The sequence below is a fragment of the Astatotilapia calliptera genome, chromosome 20 (assembly GCF_964374335.1).
Source record: "Astatotilapia calliptera chromosome 20, fAstCal68.1, whole genome shotgun sequence".
Lineage (NCBI taxonomy): Eukaryota > Metazoa > Chordata > Actinopteri > Cichliformes > Cichlidae > Astatotilapia > Astatotilapia calliptera.
Window position 1 is genome coordinate 26,821,715 of NC_137441.1, and position 27,545 is coordinate 26,849,259.

Genomic DNA, 27,545 nt, shown 5'->3' on the forward strand with positions numbered 1-27,545 from the left:
GTAGAAAGTGTGATTATTGCCTCTCATCAGCTATTTGCTTTTACTCTCAACTAGGGGACGAGCTGCCGTGCGACATGAGGATTCCCTCTGACAAACAGGATAAGCTGCACGGCTGCCTCGAGCACCTTTTCAACCAGGTTAGTTCGACCGTTGAGTTCGGAGTAAGTAAGTAATTCCTGATTAACTTGGAATTTTTTGCTGTATTTCCCCAAAGTGCTTTGCCTAAGCCCAGGCCTAACTCTAACCCTAGTTTTTAAACAGACTTTAAACTCAGCCACTAGATGTAGAAGTTAAAGATGAAGAAACAGGGAACACACATGTCAGCATTAACCATTTGGAACAGATCACTGTGATGGTAATCAGTCGGCATCTGGGCTGAGTTACCTCATGCGGCTTGCTGTCCTCTGTTCGGGATTCTGGCTTTCTCTCTCATCTCATGACTTCCTTTCTTTCTCTGTTCTCCACTCTGTCTCCTTGAACACGCACAAGCTTTCACTGATGCACGGACTAAGTTGAAGACATGCGTCCGTCGTTTCATCTCTTCTTGATGTCCTTTGATTCCCTGCTGGTGGAGTTGGGGGGTGATAGGGGCACAGCTACTTTGGCTGCAGTAGTTCTTTGCACATGTAAACAGCAGCTCAGGGGGCCTGCTAACACAAGCCTTGTTGTTGTTAATTCTGGAAAACCTTTGCCAGAAGTTACTGCAAAGTTCTGTGTGTGAGCTTGTGTGTTTGCGCTTGAGCGGCGCAGAAATAAAAGCGGTAGTTAGAAAAGAATGAAAGGTGCGTGGAGTCTGAGGCAGTGAACTAGAAGAAAAACTGGCTTCATTAACTGAGTGTGTGCATGCTTTTATTCCTGCACGCAGGTTGACTCAATCAACAGTCTGCTCAAAGGACCCGTCATGACCAAGGCCTGCGAGGAGACCAAGCACTTTTATTCTGACCACAGCCAGCCAGGTACAGATTTGTTTGTGTGTGTAAGCACTGTCGAAAGGTGTCACTACGGTTCTGTCAGAGAGCTGGCGCACAGGCTTACAAGTTCTCTGGTTTAACATGAACAGAGTTTCGCCAAACCGAAGACTGGACTGTTCGCTGTCGTTACGTTATCCATAAGAACATCCAGGAAGACCCTTGGAACCTGCCCACCTCTATCAAAACCCTGGTGGAGAGCCTACAGAGATTTGTGGATGGTTAGTAGAAAACGCATACGTGCATGCATGCCACGTGTTCATATACAGTTACAATCTCTCACTCCATCTTGTTTTTTCTTCTTTCTTTATAGATGGAAAGAATCAGATCCTCCTGGCTCTGCTCAAGTGCACAGGTAGAGCAGCGTGTCACTGGTAGAAGAGAAAATCAGTTTATATTCAGATCAGCTCAGCAGCAGATAATCAGACTAGGTTCAATCCAGTTCTAATTTTCCATAAAATTAACAGAAGAGGTGGACCGTGCAGTCGCCCAGCAGAACTCAGGTCTTAAGCAGCCAGAAAGGTCTCAAAACAGGAGCATTTAAAATTATTCTAACAGCTCTTTGCATATGAGGTCATCCATCATATGAACTTACAGCCAATTTCACATCAGGAATTCTGCAAATCTTTAAAACCTCATTTTAAGGATCCCATACATACACATGTATATTTATGTAGGTTTATTTAGAAAGTAATGAACACATTTCCAGTGCAATCAAATCATACAAATCATTAAATCAAAGTTTTAGCATCATTTTTGTCAAAAAGGTCATAATCAGATGTGTGACTATGTGCTGGAATGAAGATTGGTTTCAGAGCACAACATACTCCAGTCTGAACTTTCTCCAGTGACATATGGCATTAGTTAATGGCAGATATCCTCTCATGGTATTCAAGCCAATAGAATCAACTGTAAGCATTAGAGCAAGTTCAGGATATGTAATAAGAGAGGTTACAGTAAGACTGGATACCTTACCCTCTCCTCCACAGTGAACTTCCTTTTTCTGCTGCAGATGTTGTTTTATGTTGTTCTCTTTGGTTTCATTGCTTTTTTTCACCCACTTCAACTCCTCATAAGTCCCTAGTCGCGTGCCCCCTGAACTCTCTATGTCACTGGCGTTATCATTCCTTTCTTTCTCCCCTACCAATACCAGACACATCTCTGCAGCTGCGAAGGGACGTGATCTTCTGCCAGGCGGCGACGGCTGCTCTGTGCACGCTAGCCGAACAGGTGCTGACTGCACTGCGTTCTCGCTTCAACAATGCCGGCGAGTACCAAGAAGACGGCAAGGAAACCAGCCGCAAGTGGCTAGAGCAGATATCCGCCATTGGTATTTTGCTGCACTTCCAGTCCACGCTGGCTCCACACCTGGTGAGGACAAGTTTTGTATTTTTGTTTGGTTCTTAGAAAGTTGGCTACATAGCGTTGTAGTTTGCAAATTTGCCTACTAAACCCAAAGATGCTCAATTCGAGCCTGGGAAGAGGCACGAATCCCTTGGGGGACTGCCTCAGTGAGGGCATCTGATGTAAAAACCTGCCAAATCAAATATGCAGCGCTTCCTGCTGTGGTGAGTGCTCATGAATGAGGAAGCAGCCGAAAGTAGCTTTATTTACATATTAGGGGAAAAAACAACAAGGTTCATAGTTTGGCGTAAATTTTAAATAATAACTTTCCTGTTGCAGCTTTTTCTTATTGTGTGTGTGTCTTTCTGAATCAAATACTCTGAAGTCTGTATGACTTTGTAGCCGCACAGCTGTCACCACAACTACCCAAACTCTTACTCTGGTGCAACTTCTGAGCTTTCTTTCTCTCCTCGGGCAGAAAGAGGAGCGGACCATGCTGGAGGACACCAAGGCGGCCCTGTCGGATTTGGACAAAGTCACTGTGTTCTTCAGGCAACTGGAGGATGAGTGTCTAGTAGCAAGTAAGAGACTCCCATCAACAAAGACTGACTTGCCTCATTCAAAGTGCACTGGCGTTAATGAGCAGCTGTATGGTTTCACCAATTCTGAATGAACTTCTATTGTGTGGATGCGTGGTCGCTGCTTAGGGTGAAATTGCCATTATGCCACTGCAGATTTCATTTTCTTTTCCATGAAGAGCCGCTGAAAAGGAACTCAGACAGATCTGTGGTGACTCCATAAATCACCTTAAACAAGGGCAGAGCATTTCAGATATCAAGGTCGCCTCTTTTAATCTTTATTGCTGCTGAGAGACACTTGACATATGTCACATAAGCACCCCTATAATATAAAAACAATATTGAAGTACTTAAGAACACAAATTGCAGTATGCGGTATATTGGAGTAATATTTCTTTGAACCATTATAATAGTAAGCTTTCTCCTGCCAATTCACCAAAGGGTCCAAGCATTTATTATAGTGCAGTGCTGTAGTTTCAGCTGAGGATGCAACCAGGTTGTTCAGAGTGGGCTTTGTGGACATCTTTACATAACTGGGTGCATTTGTGGCTTTAATAAGCTTGGTATCTACATTCACTAAAGGTGCTCTGGGTTACCGGAAACCCTTAAAGTCAAAGATACAAAGGATGACTGCATCGTGAATCGCCCCTCTTTTCAACAGCCTCAATGTGGCCAGCAGAGATTGCTGCTCAAAGGAAAAGCGCAACGTGCACTTCCCATTTTAAAAGGCAAATCTGTGGATGAAGCAGGAATTTGCTATTCTGTGTTCATGCTTGGCTGGAGAAAATATTTTGTGCACATTTGCATGTATTTTACACAAAAACATCACTCAGTGCATGCACTAACGTATTGCTATCGGTCATTAGTATTGTATTCCTTATGTATGGCAGGTATGTGGGGATAGATATACTTTACAGGTCCAGTCTGGTACAGTTTGCTATTAAAAAATGTTAATGTTAACCAAGCTTCTTTGCTGACATCAGCTCAGACTGCTGCAGTGCAGGTAGATGGTTTTTGGCGTCACAGTCCATTGGACACTATTGATTTGCTAACAGCATTTTCAGAGGGATGAGAGGTATATGTAAGGTACAGACGTTTAAGCACCACAGAGTCTGAAGGACCTTGAAAGGATCACAGCCAATTCCACAAGGTTATTGCTTGGTAGGTTCTCTAGAAAAAAGGATTGACCCCAGAGGTCACGCAGCAAAGGTCATTTTTTTCCCATTTTCTGACAAGTGCTCATGTATCACTGCTAGAAAAGGTTAGGAGAATTGAGCACAAGTCAGCTTCAGATTTATAAATGATTACTTATCTCATATTTTTTTTATAGATTCATCACAATTTCTTTCAAACTTACAATTTCTAAAAATGTGCCAGATATTGATGCAATTTAAAGGGTTATTACAGAAATCAGGTGCCTCTGTTTATTTGTCCTGCACATGGATCTGGCAGTCTGTCTGTGTTTATAAATTAGAATGCAGTTATTTGCAAACCTCCACTCATCTGTGTGAAAGTGATTGCAGCCAGTGTGAGTCAGACTGCAACTGGTCGGAGACCCGTTGCCTCCCACCTCGCTGTGCAGCTGCCTTGTGATCAAAAGTTTTCGCCCAGAGGTTGACAGTGTTAGCAGCTAGCTGCCATGAGAACTTGGAATCAGTCACCAAATGAAAAAACCCTGAAAATAAATCAAATAATTGAATAAATTCAATCTTCAGTGAGGTTACTGTCCTAAGTTTTTCTTTTAGCTTTTGATTTAACACCCAGCTATTAATGAACTCTGAATATGTGTTTGCTAGACATATGCAGCATTACATTTTAGTACACAATATCTAAATGTATTAAAATGTAATGCAACACGCTTTGCATGTTTTCATTTTCAAGAAGGGCACGTCTACACCTTCTTTGTTTCTTGTTTTTTTTTTAACTTCTCCCTCATCTCTGTATGTGTGTTGCAGACACACCAGTGTGTTACCAGGTGGAGGGCACCAGGCATGCCCTGAGGGTCACCCTTTACCTGGACAGCTGTCACTTCAATGAGCTCCCCAGTCGGCTGCAGAATGGAGGCAGCCTCAAACTCCACACTGTCCTGTTCACCAGAGGTAAGAAAGGCAAAGAACATAATTCCACGGTGTAGTTCAGCTAGTAAAACATGACGTAGCGCTGGCAAGTAGAGCCGAGTATCTACTCAAAACCTTTTACTGTGGAACAAGCAACAAATCATACAATGCATCAGGCACAAATTCACTTATATACATTACACATATAGCCTTGGATCATTAAAACACTCAATGCACCATGCAGCCTTTCAGCCTCTTACACATGTGCGTTTCCTTAGAACTTTATTTGATTTTATTAAGTTAGACTGAAGCCTTGTATTGACCATTTAAAACACTCACTTTAGCGCTCCCTGAGTCTTTGTCAGCCTAGTATGAAAGTAAAGCATTATACCAGTCTGCCAGTTAGCTGCTAATTTTCCATGCACGAGTCCTCATCGGATCATTAATCTCATGAGAGACCCCATATTGTTTACCGTGTATTTCCGAATACAACAGTGCTCCAAAACATTTAGTAGTGCAGATTTGCAGATGAACATCGCCACCTACTGGAAAAGAGTCTTGACTGCAGCCTATGGGGAAGCACAGTGATATATATATATAATGAGGATATATTTTTGTCACATATATGCACACTCACACACGCAAACGTTACATTAAGTTAAAGTCATAGGCCAGGGGTCAGCAACCTTTAACACCCAAAGAGCCATTTGGACCCGGTTTCCACGCAAAAGAAAACACTCAGAGCCGCAAATACTTTTTGACATCTAAAATGAAGACGACACTGTATATATTGTTTTTTACCTTTATGCTTTGTGTGAACAACTGAGGTGTGTTGCTTATGAAATCCATGAAGTGCTACAGAGAAAATTACATTTTATTTATGTAATTAACACATTTTGAACTCTTAAAGAAATATAACAAAAGGAAAGACAAAAAAACAAAAACTGTTGTGAGCCGCCATCCTCATATCGCCTTTGGGCTTTTGGAGCCTTGACCTGATTTTTTTTTAAAAAATGGAAAAAAAGCACTATGCTGCTAAAAAATGAAAAAATGGATATTTGCAAAATTCTGCCTAAATATGTATTTTACCTGGTTAATGTGTGTGGCGGGGTGTGGTCTGCAGCGCTGCTGCAGGGGAGACGGACGCATGTGAGCGGCACCTGCAATCACGCCTCGCCGCCTTAACGTCTGTGCTATCTATGCTGTTGTGTTGGTGTGTGTCAAGTTGTGAACTGAAAAGCTACAGCCGGCTGTATGCGTACAGCAACCGTGTGTGAAAAGTGGTCGATAAAGAGAAGCTGTAAAGCATGTTCATGGAAACATCGTCGGGTCTGCAGACGATGCTCTAACACCAAAAAATAAATAAATAAAAACCATTTATCCAGTTATTAAATACAGTCCTTATCTTTAAAATTGTTAGTTAACCCAATTACATTTGAGCCTGAAAATGAGAGACTGAATAAAAGGGCTGCAATTCCTAAACCAAATCCCTTGAATTATAGTTGGAAGTCTACACTTGAGTCATGTGTGGACTGTTTGGTTTGAGTTCTACTGTGGTGGTGCACAGAGGCAGTGTTATAAAACGTGTGTCATTCTCTAAATATTCATAGATCTAACTATGTGGCTTCTATTTTTCCAGCTTTGGAGCGTCCAGAGGGAGCGTCCCAGCAGGACTGCGTTGCCATGGAGGACTTCCAGCAGCGCACTAATGCTGTTTCACTGGAGAAAGTCAAGGCCTACTACCGCAGGCTCAGGTACCTGTTTTACTCTTCACTACCGCTCTTCACTGGCTTTCCTGGCACTGAAGATGTGTTTCACCTCAAGGGGAGAGTTCACCCTTTGGTGTTGCATAACAAGCAGAAACTGCACTTTGTATATTACATATGTGAAAGTCAAGCTTTCAAGGTCAGAACTTAATCATGTATCCAGAGGAGTCCTTGAGCAGTTCCCACATGAACGAACAGGATTTAGCTACATATACAGCAAAATGACTGTGGTACTGTTTCTCAAGTAGTAACGTGTTGAACAATATAAATGTTAACTCTTGAAGTTTTAATGGTTTATGATTGAAGATGTGCTATATCTATTATATACCAGTGTTTTTACATCGTGTGTGGTCACTGATATGTGCACCCTAATTCCCAGAAAGTGATTCAACAATGCGGCATTAATAAATTATGAAATACTCAGTTTAGCAGTTACAAAATCTGTAGATACTAGATGAGTCAGCTCTCCAACGAAAGTGAGTCACAGGATGCAAATCAGTAATTTTTCCAACCCGATGAAGAGTTTAAAAAACTGAGAACGTAATCCTTCTCTCCTCACAGAGCTTTCTATTTGGAGAAGTCAAATCTCCCTACAGACTCCAACACCACAGCAATGAAGATAGACCAGGTAAATATATACTGTTTTTAACCTTGATGAGTTTATAGTAGTCTGTATGGTCTTTTCATATGTAGCATCTGTCTAGTTATTGTAACATAAGTCAATTTTTTATATATATATATTGTTGTGACTGAATATAAATGCAAGCACAGATACTGGGCCTTGAAGTTAGAGACCTTCAACCAAGCATTTCCAAAGTAAGATGAACTGGTGTGTCATTCCCTCCACCGGAAACTCCTCCATAGCTTGTCAAGACCCTCCCCGTTAACTCCAACTAACCCCAGCAATTATAGATGGTGTCTATTTGAACTTCTAGTGTCCCACACTGACTGTAGTTGAAATAGATTGCAGTAATTAAAACTGAATAGATCATAGTTTTAATATAGAAAGAGAAAGACTGCAGATTTAGACTTTCTTGTGTTGTATTTGATGGTTGTTTTCTCCCCATTTCTGTTCTCCATCTTACAAGTCAGTTACTCTACTAGTCCCATGTTTTAAAATATTTCACATGAATATAATTATATTATTTTGGAGTGTTCTGTTCACTTCAATACATTTTTTTGTCTTGGTAATGAGAGACTTTTTAATTTGCTTGGTTTGAAAGCGATTTAAAAAGTCAACAGTAGTCTAAGCGGCTTGTTAAGGTGACGTCTTTTGTGATGTGTTATTGAATCATCTTGTTAGCAGTGCATTTAACGGCTAACCTTCCCTGACCTTTACTTCCTCCCGCCTCCCCGTAGCTGCTGAGACCCCTCAACACGTTGGACGACCTTTGTCGGCTAATGCAGTCGTACATCAACATGCGCCCGAATGCCCAAGGCCACCAGTCAGGTGTCAGCGTGCTGTGTGTGTCCTCTGAGCTGTGTAACCGCCTGGGAGCCTGCCACATCACCATGTGTGGCACAGGGATGCAGAGGTCAGTGTGGCACCACACCACAGAATTATTATGCTGCTTTTGTTGTGTCACTGGACTGTCAGACTGCATAAAAATAACACAGTGCAGAGTCAATGACATGCCCCATTGGAACCTCACAAACTCATCCTAACCTCGCCATTCAAATTCATTTTACTTCATTTTTGGGTTTATTGCAGAGGAACACACACTATTAATCACTGGCCTTCATGTTCTTTGCAGATGTACTCTGACTGTGACACTGGAGCAGGCAATGATCCTAGCCAGGAACCATGGCCTCATACCGCGCTGCATCATGCAGACCATGGACATAATGCGTAAACAGGTAAACCTTTAAGAAGATCTCAGTCCTGTTAAAATCAAGACTATAAAATATGAGTCAACTATTTTATTATATAAAACAAGAAACACTTGGAGAGCACAATCCTTCGACAGGGCAGCGCACTCTCTGGGCACTATTTACTTTTAAGGAAACAGTGTTGCATTTTTTGTATCTTGTTTTTATTGTTCTCTTTATACTTTAAGAAGTTTGTTGGACAGTAGCGTGACAGGTGTTTGTTTGGATTACAAAAGCACAATGTAGGAGTACGTAAGGCATAATAGGTACTGATTTGTAAATATCTGGACATGAATAACCTGAGCTTCTTAGATAATATTTTACTACAGTATATTTTTAACCAACTAGGCAGCTAATTTTTTCTCTTGACAACACTTTCTCTAAAGATATAACATACTTTGGGGCCAACCTGAAAGAAAGGCAGAGTAGTGAAATGTAAAGGTGAGCTCAGAGGTCAAATGTGGCATGATATTTGGATGTCATACTTACAATGTGATGCTGAGAATCAAAGTTTGACCTTGTTTGAGCTTGAGGAAGAGGTCAGAGGTCCAAACTAACGTGATATTTGGAATCCCCATATACACTATATTGCCAAAAGTATTAACTCACCCATCCAAATCATTGAATTTGGGTGTTCCAATCGCTTCCATGGCCACAGGTGTATAAAATCATGCAGGTAGACATGCAGACTACTTCTACAAAAGTAGAGCTATGAAGTTGTAGGCCTTGTAACATCACAGAGCGGGGTCAGCGGATGCTGAGGAAAATATTGTGAACACGTCACCAACTTTCTGCAAATTTTCTGCAGACCTCCAAACTTTCAATTCAATTCAATTCAATTTTATTTATATAGCGCCAAATCACAACAAAAGTCGCCTCAAGGCGCTTCATGTGGCCTTAAGATTAGCACAAGAATAGTGCATAGAGAGCTTCATGTTATGGGTTTCCATGGCCAAGCAGCTGCATCCAAGCCTTACATCACATAGCGTAATGCAAAGCATCAGATCCAGTCAGATCCATGTAAAGTACGCTGCTACTAGACTTTAAAGCAGTGGAGATGTGATGAATCACGCTTCTCTATCTGGCGATCTGATGGACAAGCCTAAGTTTGGCGGTTGCCAGGAGGATCGTACATGACTGCATTGTGCCAAGTGTAGTTTGGTGGAGGAGGGATAATGGTGTGAGGTTGTTTTTCAGGAGTTGGGCTAAGCGCCAGTTCCAGTTAGTTAGTTTAAGGTGAAAAAAGTTCTGACATGGTAACAAAAGACTGGCAAAGACATTTAATGCTAAAAAGCACAACTACAACAGCGTAACATAAACGAGTACAACTGAGTATCTAAGAAAAGCAGAGTGGTTGAGAATTAACGATAGGGAGAGGTTCTTTGCATCAATTTTGCTAAAGAGAACAGGGACCACTCAGCGGTGTTAGTGCACAAATGGCCTGCCGCCATGATGATAAGTGGACGTGTCATGTGTAAAGGCGCTATTAAAGCTGAAACAAACATGCACATCATAGAAAAATCTCTGCTGACATTCAGGCAAGGTCTTATATTGAACAACATTCTGCACACATTGCAGATGCATGGCACCGCATTAATTGCATTTACTGGCATTTAAAAATTGTTTTCAATATTTTTCCAGTGAAAGGAACTTTTAATGGTCATCAATCTAATTATACAAACAACCAAACAAGAAATATGTATAGATTATTTTGTTAGTTTGAAATGCAATCTTTTAGGACTTATTTAAATAGACAGCAAAGTTCAATTTAATTGAGTTGATGCGTGAACACACTGGATCAGAAATCCTATGTAGCTCCCTTTGCTGGACATTTAAGAGCATGTTGTAGTATATTATAGAACAGTAATGAGCAGTTCTAAACCCAACTTTTCATTATTTGTCAGCAATTAGCACTTCTGTTTTTCATATTTTACTGTTATTAATTTTTCATATTGCATTTCGTTTGTTTCTTTCCATGCCTCTGTCATAAAATACGAGCACACGGAGAGCTTTCTGTGTTTAATCTTTTAATGGCAGTCAAGCTGTCTGTTATGTTGAGCTTTTAGCTTATATATTTTCTCTCTTATAAGGGGGCAAGAGTTGAGCTGTCTGCTAAAAATCTCAAGGTAATGGACCAGATGCCTCCATCAGCTCCAAGGTACTGAATGAAACCATTTCTAGGCACCTTAAGCCATGCCTTTCAGATAATTGCACTGTTTATATGTAATCTGGGTGGATTCCCCTCATTTGAAGTTTTGCTTCTTTTTTTTTAAAACAGGCTCTTCAAGCTATGTTTGCCACCCTCAGATGGAGACCTCTAAGGATACTGTCACTTCAGCAAAGTCATCACAGAGAGGGTGAATGAGGAACTGATGATGACAGGAGCATAGAGACACTGGCAGTGGAAAACCTTTGCCTCTCCCCATTGCCCCGCTTACACAGGGATCATTCCGGCGTGGATACCACTAGAGTCTTCAGAGCACCTACAGTGAGACTGATGCAACCTGAGTCTCAGGACTAGTTATGTATTATTTTACTGGAGCTAACCATATAGAAGCATTATTCTGTTGGCTCTCTTTCCAAACCATGTCGACTTAACAACCGGTTCAAAATATTCACAACAATACGAAAAATGACGAGGCCCCATAAAGACAATGTCCACAGTGGTTATTCTCACAGTTGAGCTTGTATTATTAACTGGATTAACCAAACTACCTGTAGCTGACTGTCATCCTAAATGCAGACATTTCATTTTGCCTTGGACTGCAAAATCCAGAGAGTTGCGTGTTTCTCTGTTCAGGCTGGCGTTCCCCAGGGCTCAATGTGTGGACCCCGAGTGAAGTAGAATACTTGAATGCCCTGTAATTCATATAAGATGCAGAAAGTTAAAGATTAGACAGAGAAATGGAAGTAGGGATTGAGGGGCAGATGAAGATGGCATGGGGGTGGGGTGGGATTGCTGCATGTGGTTACTGTGCAATTACTGTAGGTTTAGTGTGAGTACTGTATTACTGCACTATATGAAGAATAGTTATTTATTGTGTCCAAGAAGGAGCGTTTTATCGCCTACTTATACTATATCGGGTATTAAAAGAATCTAAAAGCATTCCAGCCTACGTATTGAACAGTATTTAAAGGACCAATGGCATGCCGTCTTTTGGATGTAACTGCTCTGGTGTATTTCATTTTATTTATGTGTTACATTAATCTTCAGGGAGTGCAAGGGATGGATGTACTGAAGCTAGCTAATCAGAATCAGGACAAAGGAAGAAACTATACAAGGTTGTTTCTCAACAAGCAGCCAAGTTATCAGGATACTGTTAAATTATTAATATATTAATTCAAGTCTTCTAGTTGAAGGATAACCTTCACTTAACTAAGACACCTTTTGATTTTTTGTTTTTTTCAATTGGCTTTTATGTTGTCTCGAAACGATTGTGTTAACTTTAGGTATTAAAAGAAGCACAAAAATTGGTCCATTCAGTGTTAGAAAAAAAGTACTGTATGCAGTTTGCTGGTGATGTGAACAAAGGGACTGTTTGATGACTGAAAAAACCCAGTAACATTAGTTTACTGACCATTTTATTATTATTATTTTGTACATACAAGCTGTAGCAGTGTCAGAGGGAGGGGGAGTGAGGTCGTGTAAATTAAACTGGATGATATTTTATGGAAATAATATAGTATATAAAACCTTTTTGTATGTTTAACTGTGCATTTAAAGAGAACCTGATTCTCTTTTTTAACTGTAACCTCACTGACAACTTGTTTCTGACTGTTAAAAAAGGTTTGACATGGATTTCAAGGACCTCACTTGACATTACAGCAGGTCATGTGATCTTTTTATTTTTTTATTTGGTTCATGTTGGAATAGTCCCTACACATCCCTTGGCAGTAGCATTACCAACACAAATTGACATCCATCAGTTGGCATATAAAACCCATGGCTATTTGCATTGTTTTAGTTTTCTTTCTCAAACGTTGCTCTTAACCTGAGCACTGTAAATATGATAAAACTCCCAGTGCAGCGTTAGTTATCATAACCTGGTCTTAACTGTGCTACCGGTTCAAATTAGCTAATGATTGCAGCATATCGGTGTAGCAGGACATACATGTCACTGATTACACATGTACTTACATTATTCTAATGTTTCAAATTGTATATACTTTACCTGCAATTTTTTGTTGCTTGCAAATAACTGTAAAAAGGATTTTTGTTGTTGTTGTTGAAACTTTCTAAAAATTATCATTGTAAATGGAATCTTAACAAGCTAGTGAATAAAATGTTCTCAGTACGACAAACTTTTCAGCGCAGCAGTATTGTTGGCTGATCCAGTGGCGGCTGGGATGTCCTTCGGGATATTTTATTTTCATTTTGATGTTTGTTTGTTTCTTTAACCCTTTCTTCTTTACAGTGGACCCTATGTATGTGCTCCGTGTAAGTTTGCATGAGTCAAAAAGATGATTACATCTTTATGCTTTCACACCATGACAGCAGGCTGTGACTAAGTAATACCGGGAGTGACCATTGTGATGGTTTCTTTTTTCATCTTACTCATTCTCATATTTGTGCTTGATGTCATAGTGCATATAATCTGGTGTCATTTGAATTAAAACAAAAGATCCAGTAATCTGCTAATCATTTAACTCTTATAGTTAACTGAAAACAACAGCGACAAAATAAGAAATGCTTGAGCTGGAAAAAGTTCTGACATGGTAACAAAAGACTGGCAAGGCCGTTTAATGCTAAAAAGCACAACTACAACAGCCCAGTAACATAAACGAGTACAACTGAGTATCTCAGAAAAGCAGAGTGGTTGAGAATTAACTATAGGGAGAGGTTCTTTGCATCAGTTCCGTTAAAGAGCACAGGGACCACTCAGCGGTGTTAGCGCACAGTTTGAAAGCCTGCAGGTCATAGAAAAAACTGCTGACATTCAGGCAAGGTCTTATATTGAGCAACATTCTGCACACATTGCAGCTGCATGACACCGCATTAATTACATTTACTGACATTTAAAAATTGTTGTTTTCAATATTGTGCACCTTTTTAAATTGTATATAGGCTTTGCATTATTTTGAAACTGTTGCCGTTCTGCTACTCTCATCACTGTGTGCGCGTCATTCACGTTCAGGTGGATGCAAACTGGTCTATATTGTTTCACGCTGGAGTGTGCGCAAAGCAGGCTGGGATGCTCCATTTCTTTGTCTGCTGTCTTGGCTGTTGTTGATACCGTCTCAGGCTGCATGTGTATTCCTGTCGAGGGAACACAAACCTCGAGGCATAGCTTGACATAGTTGTCGGTGTCCATTATCCCGAGTGAAAAGGCTTCACGCATGAATATTACATGAGAGTGCATAATCCAGTTAAACCCTTTCCTGCAGTTCCTCCCGTGTTGGAGTTAAGTGGTGAAGATGGCAGGTTATCTTACGCCGGATTCTTAAAACTAACACGATTCTTTCGGACATATAGTAATGGACTTCCCCACCCTCCCAAGTTAGTTTAAACCCTAGGATTGTTTAAAGAGAGCACTGGAAGAAAGCTGGCGCTTGAACTTGGCCTTAATTCATTATTGTAATTCGATTAAGAGCATTTCTGGCAATAAGATGATTGAAGAACGCTTTTAAATCCCTGGTCACCAACGAAATAAATTTCGCATTTCGCTCCTTGCTGTGTGTCAGATGGCCGGAAGGGGCTAAGGTAAAAGCATACACGGTGCAGTCTCGCATGCTTATTGCAATTGGTTTTTCTAGAGGGACCGACATCAACTGCATTCACCACCAGCACACACCCCTCAGCACCGGTGATGCATCCCCGCGGCAAGGGCACTGACAACTCCTCCTCAGAGTCTCGACTTTAGAATGGTGCAGAAATCTCTCAACGGCGGGGTTTACCCAACTCAAGCCGGAGAGAAGAAGCACAAAGTCGGGTTTGTGGGTTTGGACCCGGGAGCTCCGGAATCCAGCAGGGATGGGGCACTGCTCATTGCGGGCTCGGAAAGCACCAAGCGGAGCAGCATCCTCTGCAGACCGAGGTCCAGCATCTCCGCAGGAAGACCCAGACCGTCGAAGAAAAACGCCAGCTATCGGAAACTACAGAATTTTCTCTACAATGCGCTGGAAAGACCGCGGGGATGGGCGTTCATCTACCACGCTTATGTGTAAGTGCAGTTTTGGGCTTCTGCCACAGTTGCCGTGCCTTGGATTAGGAAAGATGCTGTGGAGTTTTGCAGATCGGGTGTCTCGTTCTGCATTACTGATAATGATCGTGCGACGCAATAAAGGGTTAAATGCGGTCCTGCTGCCGAACTGCTAGAGCCTTAATCACACGACAGGAGTCACTTCACCTCCATAACTCCTTCTCCAACTCTTTATTGTTGGCTTTTGCAACTCATGCTTACGTCAGAGTGTCATTTTGGAAGACTTTAACATGTCCACGATGCTTGCAGTTAGTGTTTAACATGTGCCCACGTCCACAAACGGTTGGTCTTCATTGACTGGAGTTACCATACGTTGCGGCAGCTTTCAGCACCGTGCTCCGTGGACAGCTCCTAGTAGACGCTGCAGTCTGACTCCGCACAGTGATGTGGACTCTGCTAACACGCATGTGTGTGCGAGCGTTGAGGGAGAACTCAGACAGTCTGTTGAGTTCTTGCAGCTGGAACATGGTGCTTTGCTGTTGTTTCCCTTGTCTGTTAGGTTAAGTGAGGTTTGGGTCGAACATAAAGAGTTAATGTCAGACCCCCAGAGATGCCATCATCGATATGAGGCCTCACGATCTGTAATCTCTAGTGAGCATGAAATCACAAAGGATAACATGATTTTTTCATGCGGAAGTGGTGCTGCAGCAGTTTCTGTCTGCCAACCTGGAAGATGAAAGATTGAAAAAACAGTCAGAATCTATTCAGTAGACTCGCAGGATACCCAGTCTCTGATCTTACATTTCTCATTTATTCATCGCCTCCCTGCCTCATAATCGCATGAAGTCCATGTCGTGATGCAGACTTCCTGTTTAATACAGCAGACATTAGTCAAATGCTTTTCTGCGTGGACCCACTCCAGTGTGTTATGTATAACATACTAATGAGATGAAATGGTTACAGTATGTTCCCTTCACAAACACATTCTTCAAATGAAAAGGTGTGTCACCTGTGTTTGGAAGACCCCTCTTCCAGCTTCGTCTGACTCCTTCCAGTTCAGTGATGCTGCATGCTTAGTAGTTAGGAGATGAAGTAGCCACAGCATTGAGGAATTCACTGTGCACAGCATATCGAATCCCCAGACACAGCTGGATGCCCAGAAGTAAGGCTGTGCTCTAATGTGAAACCACACGCACTCACACAGAGCCCTCTGGGTACTTCTGAAATATTAACCGAATACTACAGCAGCCGAGTCTCCATTTGTTATGCCTTTTTTTTTTAAAAGATGCTCTTCATTGCTGCTCTTAGGAAGCAGTGCGAGCTCTGTGGCTGAATCTAGTGCACGCAGACATGATGTGTTTTAGTAGCCAAGCTACGCCAGACAGCCTCGTTAGAAAAGGGTCAGTAAACATGTGTGTTGTCTAAAATCAGAATCCTCCAGAAAGTTGTAGAGTAGGACACGTGACCGCGATCAACAGACACAAATAAGCACCAGCCAAAGAAGCCACACAGAGTCACCACATGTCTGCCTTCTATTCCATTTGTCTGTTCTATGCATTATTCATAGTCATCACACTTCATTTAATCTCCCTGCTCTATCTTTCCACCTTGCTGATTTATAAAACAATCATGTGATGACAGTAAGCTCTTTCCACCGCCGGTTCGGTCTGTTCCTTATCCCTTCTGCAGTGGAAAATGCATTTGGCATGAAGTAACAGTTGCCTTGAATGAAGCAGTACTACAAGGTATGCTAGCAGCTTTCTTTCTTTTCGATGGGGTTTCTCTGGAAATGTTAGTCAGGTGTTGTGTTCAGTGGCCTCAGTTGTAATGCGCGTGAATAATCAATATGTGGAACATGAGTACTATATAGCCAGAATACTCTTGGGCTTGCTGCTTTAGGTCCTCTCTCTCTCTCTTTCTCGCTTTATGTTTCTGGCTGTCTGAGACCAAGGCCAGCCTTTCTCCATCACTTTTGGTCAAACATTAGATAAGGGAAAGAGACACAGTGATCTACAGTCATGGATCCCTGTGGGATTAAATCTCTGCTGTTGTACAAAATTCATCTTGTCTCAGTTCTTTCTTGGCACAAATTCTGCTACAAAAGGTGTTTTCGTTAGGCTTAATGCTATTGAGACAGTAACGTAAAGCCAGTTCTCTGCAGCCTGTAACAATTTCCACAAAGCCAAGGCATATTCCCAATCAGATGCAGTGCTGAGCTTTCTGTTATCTTCAGCCATTTGGCTTCTGCAGGAGCCTGATTATAGTGTGTCCTCTTGCAGATAGAACCAGCTGTGTGAGATACTTGAATACCCTCTGCAGCTATAAGATGACTAAATGTCTCAGTTGTGCACCAGAGTAGAATGTGACAAAAAAAAAAAGACTACAAAAACTGACTGAATAAAGGCAACAAAATGACTAAAAGACAATCAGTACAAAAAACAAAAAAATAATTCTGTTTTGGTTATTGTGAGAGACAACCTAAGGACACGGCGTGGTATTCCATTATTTTGCTGATCTGGCAATAAGGCAAGGACAGCAGTAGACAGATGCTGGCTGCCAGGCTGCTGAGATGTGATTGAGTGGTCTCTTTTAACAGATGTGGGGTCTGTGATAAAGTAAAAGACCGAGTCCTAGTTGGTTTGAGTGTGCCCTATATACTATTCTAAACAACACTTAAAATACAGGCTTACTCAATTAAACACATTTAGAAGATTTTTCAGTGCAGCCTCACTTGATCATGACTGCTTTGCAAGGGTGCAGGTTTTTTATTGGAAAGCGATGGCAAATATTGTTGGTATATCCACACATGCAGGTTAAATGATCTTAGATGTAACTGGGACTCCCAAAAGCTCTCAGTCCTGGTGCTACTGGATCTAAGCGCAGCCTTTGATACAGTAGACCACGCTATTCTTTTAAACAGACTGAAACACACGGTGGGCCTTTCTGGTGCTGTACACAACTGGTTCACTTCCTATCTCTCAGACAGAACTTTTATGGTGAGTATGGATACATGCTCCTCTAAGATCCATAAAATGACTTGTGGTGTGCCTCAAGGGTCAGTTTTAGGCCCTGTACTTTTTAATTTGTGTATGCTCCCTCTTGGCGGTGTCATCAGGAGGCGTGGAGTGAACTTCCACAGTTACGCTGATGACACTCAGCTGTATATCTCCGTGTCTCCTGATGACACCAGACCAATGGATGCTCTTTTTAACTGTATTCTAGATATAAGATCCTGGATGGCAGAGAACTTGGTCCTGAGGCTCAGAGAGAGAAACTCTTGTCTAAATTAGAGGCATTTTCACCATGCCCTTCACTACAAGTGAAAAAACTGGGTGTTATTTTTGACTCTGAGCTTGGTTTTATCCCACATATTAAACATGTAACCAAAATTGGATTTTATCATCTAAAAAATATAGCCAGAGTCCGCCCTATTCTCTCTCGGGCCAACACGGAGATGTTGATGCATGCTTTTATTACCAGTCGCATTAATTACTGTAATGCCCTGCTCTCTGGTCTCCCCAAAAATAATATTTCACCTTTACAACTTTTACAAAACTCTGCAGCTTGTGTGCTGATGAAGACCAGAGGGCGGGCCCACATTACACCGGTTTTAGAATCGCTGCATTGGCTCCCCGTGTGTTTCAGGATCGATTTTAAAGTTCTTTTATTGGTTTTTAAATGTCTTAATGGTCTTGGGCCTTCTTATCTCTCACATTTGGTTTCACCATATGAACCCTCGCGGACCCTGAGGTCCTCTGGTACTGGCCTATTGATTGTCCCTAAAGTCAGGACACATACTCACGGAGAGGCAGCTTTTCAGTGGTATGGTCCTCATCTGTGGAACAGCCTGCCGGAGGAGCTCAGGGCCGCAGAGAACGTACATGTTTTTAAGAACAGGCTCAAGACCCACCTTTTTAATTTAGCTTTCACCTAACGTTTATTTATTTTATGCTTATTTATTCTATCCTGTTATTCTCCATCCATTCGCGTCCGCTTATCCTTTTCAGGGTCGCGGGGGGCGCTGGAGCCTATCCCAGCTGTCATAGGGCGAGAGGCGGGGTACACCCTGGACAGGTCGCCAGTCTGTCGCAGGGCCAACACACAGAGACAGACAACTATTTGCACTCACATTCACTTGCACATTCACACCTATGGGCAATTTGGATTAACCAATTAACCTATCCCCACTAAGTGCATGTCTTTGGACAGTGGGAGGAAGCCGGAGTACCCGGAGAGAACCCACTGTATATAATAACCCCCTGTTATTCTATTTATATTATTAATTTAGGTTTTACCTAATATTTATTGATTTTATTCTTATTCATTTTTTTATCTTCTTACTCTATTTACATTTATACTGTATCCCATTCTTATTTATTTTATCTTTTTATCCTGTATATATCCTTGTTGGGTCATATCTCCAGTGTTTCCTCGGAGGGGGCTCTCTGCACCGGGGCTGTGATCGACCGTGGCTGCTGGGGCTCTGTGGGTCTTCTCAGCCTGGCTGGGGGGCTTCTTTGCCTCCCTCCTGCTGTGTGCCCAGCCTGGAGGCTGCGGTCTGTGACCGGCTTTCTTTAAAAAACGTTACTGAAAAAACGTTAGTGTGTCCTCCAGTTTAAAAGGAGGCAGAACATCTTGTTTGTTATCAGCATGCAAAAGCTGTCATCTGTGTTGAACAGAGCTGTAGACTTGCACTGATGGCCCTGTTTGGACAGCAGCATTTAGGTAAGAATTTCCATTTCCCATAAAATCTGTTGCTTATTTAAGCAAGACAATGATAACCTATATTCTTTGCCCATTATCACTGGAGGCAGCCTTTCTTCCCCAATCAGGGGAGAGCATTCCACCATTTTCTCACAGGGAACCACATCCTCAGACTTCCTCAGCCTGGCCCATTCACAAAAGGTTTACAGGTTGTTGCAAAAAGAGCTCATGCAAAACAGCAGTATGTATGCCCCGGCCCTATCAGTTTTATATCTGTTGTTGGCACTATTATTTAAAACATAGTCCAGTTAAATATCGCAAAGCAGGCTGAGATGTTCCATTTCTTTGTCCTATTTCTTGCTGAATTACCAGATAACATATGGTTTCTAACACTGAGAGAATTCAGATAAATACTCCTCCGACACTGAGCGTAGTTTTGAGTCAGCATGGGAGCTGCTCTCTTGTTACGTTTCAGCATATGTCATCATTCTGCTGGTGTCGCCTTTGGCCACGGTGGCTGCCGTTCAACAAAAACTACAAGAACTTGATCTGTTACGATGACACATTACACCATAAAGCAACTTTTCTTAAAAGACACATCAACTGAGTATTGTAGCAAAGTGTTTTTCTATAAACTAAAATCCTGTTAAGTGCCTATAGCTAATATCTCTGTAGTATAATGGATGACAACGGTACTTATATATGAAAAGAGTTACTTATAGTGAAGAACTGAGATGGAACTTCATTCAGCTCAGTTCAGTTTCCCTCCTTTTTCTCATCTTGGTTATATTATCAGACTTTGGAAAATCTAACACATGAATGAACAGATCAGATGAGAAGCTTAAGTCAGAAAAATGTTTTCTATATATAGTCTATAAGAAGGGGTATGCACTGGTGTGATGTGCTAAGCAGAGGGTTTTGTGTTTGATGAGGTGGGTTCAGACTCACCATGAAGGGAAAACTCAGCACTGAGCTATTTCAAGCAGGTAGAGGCCCATGTTTGCCTCTTGAGAGAACAGAAGGGGAGAACTGAAGGAGTCTTTACTTAGAAAAAAAAAATCTGCTATCCTCTGTCCCCGTCTTTTTTCTTTTAGGTTTTGCCTACTGCAACTTTAACATGAATGCCCCAGGAAAATTGCACAATTTGATCGACTTGAAAAATTCAGGTTGCTTAGATCTTTGTTATGTAATTATCTTTAACTTGCTAGTTGCATTGCATATCGATCAATCAATCGATCAGCTGATATAGTTGACAAGCCACTCTAAAGCTTTTTGGAAACATTAGAATGAGGGCTTGGCATTCTGATTATTTGTCAAAATACTTTTTGCACATACAATAGATTTCTCTCTCTTTTTTTTTTCTCCAAATTTTCAACGAGTTATGGATACTGTGAATGCTAAATGCACAGAAAGGCTACCTCTGCGGCTCATAATTAAGACAATGACAGCAGACAGCTACACTTGCAGGGTCATTTGTGTTTGTTTTTGCACGTTGAGTGCCCCAGAAAGCCATCGTCACCCTCAAACATCCCCTGACGGTGTTCACAGAGCGCTCACTGCAGTGCTGGCACTTGTTCTTCAGATGCACTACTTGCTTAGTGAAAAATCCTTACCTCCTTATTTGCTCGCCACGAGTTCGTCGCAGTCTAAATTTAGCGTGATGAGTATGTCTGGGTAGGCAATGTTGTGCTGAGCGAGACAAATCAATGTTTCTTTATCTTCAGCTCAGGAGGAAATGCAGGCTTCTCTGCTTCCAACAGCAGCCCCCTCAACTCGATTGATCAACAGTCACGTTCCCACTGATGTCGTCTGGATCTCGCTGGCAACAAGTGGATGTGTGTGTTTTGTGGCTGTTTGTCAAATGCAAGAGGGAATGTGATTTTCACTGTTTGTGGCTTTTTAGTGGAGGCTGAGGTGCCAGAGATAAAATGATGTAAAAAGAAGAACTGCATGTCTATGAGCTGTGATGCATTCAGTATCAGAGAGTCATCTGTAGTTGAAACATTGACCTTTGACCTTTGTTTATGGCGTAGACTATATATCATCTATATCTACTGGCAGTTTTTATAAAATATAAATTTAGTAAGTTTAATTATAAATCCATAAATGTTTAGCTATGGTAAAATAGGCATCGTGTCTCTGGTTCTTTGTGTCTTTACGTGAATTTTAATTACGACTTCACAGAGTATAAAGTGTAAAAACTTACAACAGAAAATAGTAAAAAATGATCATTGTTGAACTCATAATGAATATAGCAGTGTTTATGTGCCATAGTTACCTAATTTGCATTACCAAATAATGCCTTAAATTTTTTTCCAATGAGGATCTGATGGGACATTCATTTAAAGCATATCAAGACACATAAATAAAAAACAAAAACTCAAAAGTGATGCTCAGGATGTCATAAACACAAGTGGTTTGAAAAGGTGTGGGGTTGTTTTTCAGGATTTGGGTTTGGCCACTTAATTCCAGTGAAAGGAACTCTTAATGTTTCAGCATACCTACATATTTTGGAAAATGTGATACTCAAATCAAATCAAATCAAATCACTTTTATTGTCACATCACATGTGCAGGGACACTGGCACAGCACATGCGAGTGAAATTCTTGTGTGCGAGCCCCACAAGCAACAGAGATGTGCAAACACAACAACACAAACGAGCAAAATACAAGAATGGCCAACCTGAAACTAATAAATATATGTACAATATATAATAGTGTATGCATTTCTGGATGTGTATACTAAATATTTTCCTACGTGTGTGTGTGTGTGTGTGTGTGTGTGTGTGTGTGTATACACATTTTTACAAATTAAATAGTAAAAAAAAATAAATAAATAATAATAATAATAATAATTATAAAATATATAAAATATACAGAGTTGAATATGTGCAAAACAAGTGGCATTTATATACAGTGTGGAGTGCATAATGTTGAAGTTCCAGTAGTGAAGCTGAGGTGTCTATGACGTGTTCAGCAGTCTGATGGCCTGATGGAAAAAGCTGTCTCTCAGTCTGCTGGTACGGGACCGGATGCTGCAGAACCTCCTTCCTGATGGAAGCAGTCTGAACAGTTTATGGCTGGGGTGACTGGAGTCCTTGATGATCCTCCCCACTTTCCTCAGGCAGCGCTTCCTGTAGATGTCTTGGAGGGAGGGAAGCTCACCTCCAATTATCCGTTCAGAGCACCGCACTACTCGCTGGAGAGCTTTGCAGTTGTAGGCGGTGCTGTTGCCATACCAGGTGGTGATGCATCCAGTGAGGATGCTCTCAATGGCACAGTGATAGAAGGTCCTGAGGATGCGGGGGCTCATGCCGAATCTTTTCAGTCTCCTGAGAAAGAAGAGGCGCTGCTGCGCCTTCTTCACTGTTTTGTTTGTGTGTACTGACCACGTAAGATCCTCAGCCAGGTGTACGCCAAGGAACCTTCTCATCCAGCTTCAGTGTCTGACCTCACAAATGTACTTCTGGAAGAATGTTCCAGAACATTTGAAGCTATAGCTGCAAAGGATGGGCTGACATCATATTTACACCCTATAGATTAGGAATGGGATGCCACTTAAGTTCATATGTGTGTAAAGGCAGACGAGCAAATACTTTTGGCAATATAGTGTTTGTGCTTTCTTACAGAGTTGGGAAGCTAAGACTTTGCATAGCATAGCATAGCTTAGCATAAAGACTGTCTTGATGCTATGCTAAGTCATGAAAACCTTTTATATGGTCATTGGTAAAGACAAGAAAACAGCTAATCCAGTCTTGGCCCAACTCGACGAAGCATGTTTAGATAACAAATCTCAGTTTGTTAACCCTTCCAGAGGGAAACGTTGGGTTTTCTGTTCCAGAGTTAACTTCGACTCTGAGTCTGATGAGCTGACTGACAGCCTGATTCATTTACTCATTCACAAAGTTGCTGTCTGTAGGGGAGCAAATTAATTTGCAGATGTTTTTACAAGCACTGTTAAATGTTTGCTATCTGCTGCAATTATATCCCAGATTTATAATCAGTGCAGAATAAAATCTATATAGTCTATTTCTAACTCTGTGGACAGTCATACAGCTGTCAGACTGTTGTTTTCTTTGCACTGCAAACATTTACTGCAAATTAGCAAGCAAGTGATTTATTTATACAGCACTTTCAGAACAACTCCCAGCTGAACACAACGTGCTGTACACTTGACATGCCAGAAATGGCATGTGACACAATTATTATAAGAATCACTGTTTAAATAAAAAATATCTGTTTAGTATTATACAGTCATATTTGAAATCTCCTCACAAGACCTTACTTAGTCTGTATATCTGAATTTGCCTCCCATTTGGACCATGATCTGTGTGTATGTCCTATATAATGAAGAGATAGAAATGACTGTCTAGAAGCTGTGCTTATGGTAAAATTATAGATAATCGAGTATCTGTAGGGACTAATTGTTTGATTGCTTTAGGAAGCAAGTCCTGTTACCTTCTTTTATCAGCAAGAGTCCTCATCAGAAAGTACTAATGAGCTGGGCAAGGTCAAGTCAGCAAATCTGCATAACCTGATCCCCAATTACAAATGCAGCTAGCTATCTATGTAGCCTTTTCCTCCGTAACATTTAGTTTCAGTGACTATACTTAGAGGAACTAATGTGATCCAAATGTAAACTGTAAGTTTTGAGCAGCATATCAATCATTGTTAAAACATGGAGCTCGTTAATGTGTTATTTCTTACTGCTGTCATAAGTGTAATATCATAGCTTTTTTGTTGTAAGCTTGCAAGCTGACTTTGGTAATAACATTTTTAAAGGAATATATCATTATCATGGCTAGGTTAGTTTATATAAAGACAAGAATCAGACTGAAAAAATGCATAATAAATGATGTTCCATCTAAAATGCAGTTTAACTGGACTCAGTGTGCTGAAATCATTTCTTGGCAGTATGCGTTGATGTTCTGCTTGGCAATATCATAGATGTAAGTACATAAGACTCCAGGAAGAGTTAATTTATGGGATCAAGTGGATTAATGAGTTTTGAATAATGAGTAAGTGTTGCCTTTGTGTGCTATAATCCATAAGCAGTGTTGGTTTTCACCTGGTGAAATTATAAATCAAAATGACAAGTTATGGAAATGCCATCACCTCCCCAGTGATCACAAATGGCTATGAAAAGCAAGAAGGATTGAGTTATTCTTTTCTGCATTTCTCACACATGTAGATGTCATACAACACGCAATAGTACAACAACACTCTTTTTTTGAGAAAGACTTATAAAAAGGTGTTTTGTTAGCCCTGGGCGTTTTTTGAATAACTCTGAAGCTTTTTTTTAAAGGGCAGGCATATTCAAAAAGTAGTTACCGGGTGATCAGGAGAGGCATCTCTTACTACTGTCACATCTGAAACACTGCCGACTTATAGGCAAGGCAAGGCAAGGCAAGTTTATTTATAGCACAATTCAACAACAAGGTGATTCAAAGTGCTTTACAGAGACATTAAAAAACAAAAACAATAAAAAGCATGATTTCAAATTGATTAAAAAAACAGTAGATAAAATCAGTAGTTAAAATATAACTTTTGAAATTTAAAAGTGTGGATTTGGTGCTTTATTCAAATGCAGATGAGAACAGGTGAGTCTTCAACCTGGATTTAAATAAACTGAGTGTTTCAGCTGATCTGAGGCTTTCTGGGAGTTTGTTCCAGATATAAGGAGCATAAAAGCTGAATGCAGCTTCTCCGTGTCTGGTTCTGACTCTGGGAACTGATAAAAAACCGGATCCAGATGACCCGAGGGATCTTGAAGGTTCATACTGGGTCAGGAGGACACTGATGTATTTTGGTCCTAAACCATTCAGAGCTTTATAGGCCAGCATCAGAACTTTAAAGTCTGTCCTCTGACGGACAGGCAGCCAGTGTAAAGACCTCAGAGCTGGACTGATGTGGTCCACTTTTTTGGTCTTAGTGAGGACTCGAGCAGCAGAGTTCTGAATGAGCTGTAGTTGTCTGACTGATTTTTTAGGTAGACCTGTAAAGATGCTGTTACAGTAATCAAGCCTACTAAAGATGAATGCATGGACTAGTTTTTCCAGGTCCTGTTGAGACATCAGATCTTTTATCCTTGATATATTCTTGAGGTGATAGTAAGCTGATTTTGTTATTGTCTTAATGTGTTTTTCTAAGTTTAGGTCTGCATCCATCACTACACCCAAATTTCTCGCCTGGTTTGTGGTTTTTAGGTGTATAGATTGAAGTTTGCTGGTGACCTGTAATCGTTTTTCTTTGGCACCAAAGACTATTACCTCAGTTTTGTTTTTGTTTAGCTGGAGAAAATTGTGGCACAACCAGTCATTAATTTCCTCGATGCATTTACCAAGAGCCTGTACAGGGCCTCGGTCTCCTGGTGACATTGTGATATATATTTGTGTGTCATCTGCATAGCTGTGATAGTTTATTTTGTTGTTGTTTATAATCTGTGCCAGTGGGAGCATGTAAATGTTAAACAGAAGGGGTCCCAAGATGGAACCTTGGGGAACTCCACATGTGATACTTGTCTGCTTAGATGTGAAGTTACCTATTGATACAAAGTATTTCCTGTTTTCTAAGTATGTTTTGAACCAGTTTAGTACAGTTCCTGAAAGACCTGCCCAGTTCTCTAGTCATTTGAGTAATATGTTGTGGTCAACTGTATCAAATGCTGCACTGAGATCCAGCAAAACTAAGACTGACATTTTTCCACTGTCTGTATTCAGACATATGTCATTAAACACTTTGGTCAGAGCGGTTTCAGTGCTGTGGTTCTGTCTAAAACCTGACTGGAAGGCATCGTAGCAATTATTCTGTTTTAAGAAGTAATTGAGCTGTTGAGAAACTGCTTTTTCAATGATCTTACTTAAAAATGGGAGATTTGAGACCGGCCTGTAGTTGTTCATTTGTGTCTTGTCAAGATTGTCCTTTTTCAGTATAGGTTTTATTACAGCAGTTTTTAGTGGTTCTGGAAACACACCTGACATGAAAGAAAAGTTGACGATCTGTAACAGGTCTGACTCTAAAGTCTTTGAGACCTTTTTGAAAAAACTTGTTGGCAGGACATCTAAACAGCAAGAGGAGGAGTTCAGTTGGCCTAAGATGTCCTCCAGGTCTTTGCTGTTAATAGGGTGAAACTGTTTGATGGTGTTTAAACAGTTTTTCAGTGGACACAGTACATATCCTGAATATGCTGTTGATGCTTGTCTAATCTTTTGGATTTTGTCTGTGAAGAATTTGGCGAAGTCATTGCAGGCCATGGTCGAATGAAGTTCAGCTGCCACTGACACAGGAGGGTTTGTTAGCCTGTCAACTGTAGAAAATAAGACCCGAGCATTATGACTGAATATCAGAGAAGTAGGACCTCCTTGCACTCCTCAGTTGTAAATTATAATTGTGAAGTTTCTCTTTATAGATGTCATAATGAACCTGGAGGTTTGTTTTTCTCCATCTGCGCTCAGCTTTCCTACACTCTCTTTTTTCTTTTTTCTCCAGGGAGACTTTTTCCTTCCAGAGATAACCTTCACCTTAATGGGAGCAATAGTGTCCATTACATTTAACATTTTAGCATTGAAGCTATTGACGAGCTCATTGACTGAACCTCTGGACAGGCCAGGTGTTAATGGGAAGACCTGGTTAAAGATCTCACTACTGTATTCAGTTATACACCGTTTTGTGATCACTGCTGTTGATATATTTGTGTGGGCTGAAATTTTACTTTCAAAGAAAATACAGTAATGATCAGACAGGCCCACATCAGACACAGTAACCTTCAAAATGCTCAGGCTCTTGGAGATCAGTAGGTCAAGAGTGTGTCCTCTATTATGTGTGGCCTCTGTGACATGCTGAGTCAGCCCAAAGTTGAGTGAGTGTTACTCAGGTCTTTAGTCCCTTTGTCCTGAGGGTTGTCCACATGGATGTTAAAATCCCCAACAATAATTACACAGTCGAAATCAACACAGATCACAGACAGCAGTTCACTGAGATCATTAAAAAAGTCTGTGCAGTATTTGGGAGGCCTGTAAACATTAAGAAACACAACTTTGGATGGGGCCTTCAGCTGTAAAGCCACATATTCAAAAGACTGAAAACTTCCAGGAGATAGTTGCTTACATTGAAATGATTC

The 27,545-nt window shown here is 41.0% G+C and overlaps 2 protein-coding genes across 8 annotated transcripts in view; both read left to right on the forward strand.

Moving 5' to 3' along the window:
• Positions 1-12,942, forward strand: part of prex1 (phosphatidylinositol-3,4,5-trisphosphate-dependent Rac exchange factor 1) — a 78,061-nt gene extending 65,119 nt beyond the window's left edge. The window contains exons 28-41 of one of the 2 annotated variants that reach the window (XM_026153163.2): positions 55-137; positions 866-956; positions 1,061-1,189; positions 1,282-1,323; positions 2,122-2,339; positions 2,791-2,893; positions 4,846-4,989; positions 6,587-6,701; positions 7,275-7,341; positions 7,485-7,529; positions 8,073-8,248; positions 8,468-8,570; positions 10,673-10,740; positions 10,861-12,942. In XM_026153163.2, coding sequence (XP_026008948.1) covers positions 55-137; positions 866-956; positions 1,061-1,189; positions 1,282-1,323; positions 2,122-2,339; positions 2,791-2,893; positions 4,846-4,989; positions 6,587-6,701; positions 7,275-7,341; positions 7,485-7,529; positions 8,073-8,248; positions 8,468-8,570; positions 10,673-10,740; positions 10,861-10,903 — 1,427 coding nt within the window. In that variant the 3' untranslated portion in view covers positions 10,904-12,942. The remainder of the gene's footprint in view (positions 1-54; positions 138-865; positions 957-1,060; positions 1,190-1,281; positions 1,324-2,121; positions 2,340-2,790; positions 2,894-4,845; positions 4,990-6,586; positions 6,702-7,274; positions 7,342-7,484; positions 7,530-8,072; positions 8,249-8,467; positions 8,571-10,672; positions 10,741-10,860) is intronic. The other variant, XM_026153164.2, reaches the window with a different exon arrangement.
• A 1,328-nt stretch (positions 12,943-14,270) lies between these two features.
• The window catches only part of kcnq2a (potassium voltage-gated channel, KQT-like subfamily, member 2a), a 39,102-nt gene continuing 25,827 nt past the window's right edge, over positions 14,271-27,545 (forward strand). For 2 of the 6 annotated variants that reach the window (XM_026153182.2, XM_026153184.2), the window contains exon 1: positions 14,271-14,743. In XM_026153182.2, the coding sequence (XP_026008967.1) occupies positions 14,445-14,743 (299 nt within the window). In that variant the 5' untranslated portion in view covers positions 14,271-14,444. The remainder of the gene's footprint in view (positions 14,744-27,545) is intronic. The other 4 variants (XM_026153185.2, XM_080294742.1, XM_026153186.2 and 1 more) reach the window with 3 other exon arrangements.